The sequence below is a fragment of the Otolemur garnettii genome, unplaced genomic scaffold (assembly GCF_000181295.1).
Source record: "Otolemur garnettii isolate 467f Iridium unplaced genomic scaffold, OtoGar3 scaffold00357, whole genome shotgun sequence".
Taxonomy (NCBI): Eukaryota; Metazoa; Chordata; class Mammalia; order Primates; family Galagidae; genus Otolemur; species Otolemur garnettii.
The window spans coordinates 15353-18692 of NW_003852752.1; the positions used below are offsets into that span (position 1 = coordinate 15353).

A 3340-nucleotide genomic window follows, 5' to 3' on the forward strand; every position below is an offset into this window, starting at 1 on the left:
AAGCATTTTTACACCTCAAAGAAACAGAGACGTAATACATTATAATTTATAAAAGGGACACCACCACACTCCCCAACCCATGATGTATGGTGAACAATTTGAACATGAGAAGTTTTCACTTAAGATTCCAATGTTACCTTACTAAGTACATAGAGTTAATTTTCTTAACTTTATTTCTGACTTCAAGACTCCAAATGGAATTCTGGGTACATTTTACCCAACTACAAATATGGTTTATCACCCAGTCTAGTATCCAAGAGACTTCGCTGAAGATTCTAAATAAAACAAACACTTTTTATTAGCTTGCTGGTTTGTTTAGGGGGTAGGGTTTACAAAGATGAACTCTGAGTATGATACTGGACAAGGTGGCACTGAGACCAGCCACCTTGGCCCTGGATCTGTTGCTGTTGCAGCAAATGGAATGGAGGAATTTGGCCAGACACAGCAGGGAAGACACTGGCGCCATGCTGTCTCTTCACCTGGACTTCTGGCAATTCCTCCAGTACATCCCTGATTGGTCTGTTTCCAAAACCTGCTCCTGATTGGTCTGTCTTCAAGACCTGAAAGTTCATTGGTTACCTGCCACTATGTAAGCCCCTAAGCAGAGAGCCCAAACACGGACCTCCAAAAGAGAGCAAGGAGGTTTGGTTCTTTGTGAGAGCTGTAACGCTTGTATTATAAAACCCATCTTACTGCTGATCCTGCTCTGCAAGGAGGTTTGGTTCTTTGTGAGAGCTGTAACATTTGTATTGTTAAAGAAAACCTAACCTAACGTACTGCTGAGCCTGTGGTCCGAACCGTCAAGACCAAGAGCCTGGATCAGATTTGGTGAGCCAGCCAGAAGGAAAGACCAAGTTCCAGGAAAGATGGTGGACAGAAGACATCCATGATAAGTAATGGGGCCGTTTACTTCTGTCCTATTTTTCTCTATCCTTATCCTACTGGAGATTGCCCACCAGCTTGAAAATATGTGTAGTGTGAATACTGACTTCCAGTTCATAGGCAAGGGGAGCAAACTTTCTAATTCCCCTTGACTTCAGAAAGGAGGCAAAGGGACTGTCGGAAGAATTTTGAATCTAGCCTCTGTTTATTCCTTTTCCCTGGTTGAGAGCCAAGTATGGAGGTAACACCCAGAGAGGCCCTGGGGTCCCAGCAATGATTCTGACTCCAGGACTTGGGAGGGCCTTTCAAAACTTGTGCTCTCCTAGCTTTTACTATTTTCTTTTCTCCTCTATGGTCCCAAAATTTTTCTGTTTTCTGCAGACCTCTTCTAGTTCTCTCCCTCTCCTTGATTGTACATATGCTTCGTGTGAAAGTAAGTAGGAATTATTCATATATTTAGTTAATTTTGTAAAAGTATTCTGGTTTTTTAGAAGTGTGTATTAGATGTTTAAGTGGGGCTTTAAATGTTATAGGTATGCTGTAAGGTCCTTTTTATTGCCTTGCATTGCAGAACTAAATTAGATTGACTTTTTAATGTGTCTGAGAAAAAAAAAAAGACTGAACTTTGTTAACTAGTCAACTCCAGATCAAGGGCAAGATGACTCCCCTCCACAGTTTGCCTGGGCAACCAGAGGCCTGTGAAGAGAAGCCCGGAATGACTCCCCTAGGTGGGAATGGTCCCAAACCTTGTCTAGCACTCATAACCCAGGTATTTGATTTCTTCTGGTATGGGGATGTTTGGGAGAATTCTAGGTTTGTCTAGGACTTGGACTACGTGCAATAACTAATGGTAATACAAAGAGTCTCAATGGGTCTCTCAACTCAACTCTGACTTGTACCTAATTGAGTAGTGTTGCAAATCTTTGGGGAAAAAAGGGGGGGTGGTGGTGGTTAAAAGATGTAGCATTTAAGCCTGTGGGGAATTTAGAAAAAGCTTGCACGAATTCTATAGTGTTAAATGTGCAAATGTTGCATAACCATTTTCTCCAGGATAGGGCTCATCCCCACTTTGATTGATATTCTGAAGCTAATGGGGGGAAGGGGCTGAAAGGGGGCAGAATATATGTATCAGGTGGAACCAAGGCTCCCTGGACCTGATTTCTTGGAGCTGTGCTGCTGGCACGATATAAGCACAGGAGAACCAGCGGGCACTATGGGCTCCAATGGTAAGAGTGGCTAACTCCAGACAAGCACAGGGGCTGAGGAGGCTACTCTCCTCCAGGTTTCTCCCCCAAACATTGGAGGGACACCTCCTTTTGTTTGGTTGGATGGCTTCTTGGGTTGGTCAGAGGACGCTCTGGATGACTCAGGAATATGGGGTGAGACTGATTAAGACGCTGGCCATTTGTTCTTTCTCACAGATGGGTGGCATATTCTCTCGTCAAAAGAACACCCTGCTGGGCTGTATTCTGGAGCAATGGGACATGTTTGATCCCCAGGCGCTGAAAAAGGAATGTATTAATTTTCTTCTGCACCCAGGCCTGGCATCAGTATCAACTCTCCACTGGTGAACAATGGCCCCAGGGGGTACTCTTAATTATAACACCATTTCCCAACTGGATGCATTTTGTAAACAAGAAGAAAAGCAGTCTGAGGTATCCTATGTGCAAGTGTTCTTTACCCTCAGAACCAGACCCCCACAATTGTGTGAGGCCTGTCAAGAACTCTTAAGGGAGATACCATTACCACCTAGATCAAACCCACCATCTCCTACTCCCACACCTTTCATGTGTCCAGAAGACCCTGCAAGGAAGGCCATCCCAAGAGTATTTCCTGGTCCTGCAGGGGCCCCCAGAAGGCAACCATATCCTTCTTTGTGTCCCTTAGTTGAGACTGCTACGGGTGAAAGGGGAACTGCACAAGTATACACACCATTTTCTTTAACAGATTTAAAGCAAATTAAAGTTGATTTAGGAAAATTTTCCGATGACCCCAATAAGTACATAGATGTTCTCCAGGGGTTAGGACAAAGCTTTGACCTCACTTGGAGGAACATAATGTTATTACTAGATCAGACATTAACATTTAATGAAAAGAATGAAGTCCTAGATGAAGCAAGGAAGTGGGGTAATTTATGGTTCATATCCAATACTGATGGTGGTATGTCTCCTGGGGAAAGGGACAGATACCCCATGGGAAGACAAGCAGTTCCCTTTCAAGATCCTGAATGGGACCCTGAAGGGGAAGGTGACTGGTCCCATAAACACTTCCTAACATGTATTCTAGAAGGTTTACGCCAATCCAAGTAAAAGCCTGTGAATTATGCCAAGTTATCTGCTATTTGCCAGGAGCAAAATGAAAGTCCCTCCACCTTTCTTGAGCGGCTTAGGGAGGCAATGAGAAAACACACCCAATTGACACCCGACTCCATAGAGGGCCAAAGTATTTTAAAAGATAA

The 3340-nt window shown here is 43.8% G+C and overlaps 1 protein-coding gene across 2 annotated transcripts; it reads left to right on the plus strand.

Moving 5' to 3' along the window:
- Positions 1–691: 691 nt before the first annotated feature.
- Positions 692–3334, plus strand: LOC111722771. 2 transcript variants are annotated; one of them, XM_023509103.1, is made up of 2 exons: positions 692–2108; positions 2304–3334. In XM_023509103.1, the coding sequence occupies exon 2, from the start codon at positions 2457–2459 to the stop codon at positions 3189–3191; it is 735 nt and encodes a 244-aa protein (XP_023364871.1). In that variant the 5' UTR covers positions 692–2108; positions 2304–2456; the 3' UTR covers positions 3192–3334. The 2 variants fall into 2 exon arrangements, with proteins under 2 accessions (XP_023364871.1, XP_023364872.1); XM_023509104.1 differs by having other exon boundaries at positions 692–1651; positions 1933–3334.
- The last annotated feature ends 6 nt before the right edge of the window (positions 3335–3340 follow it).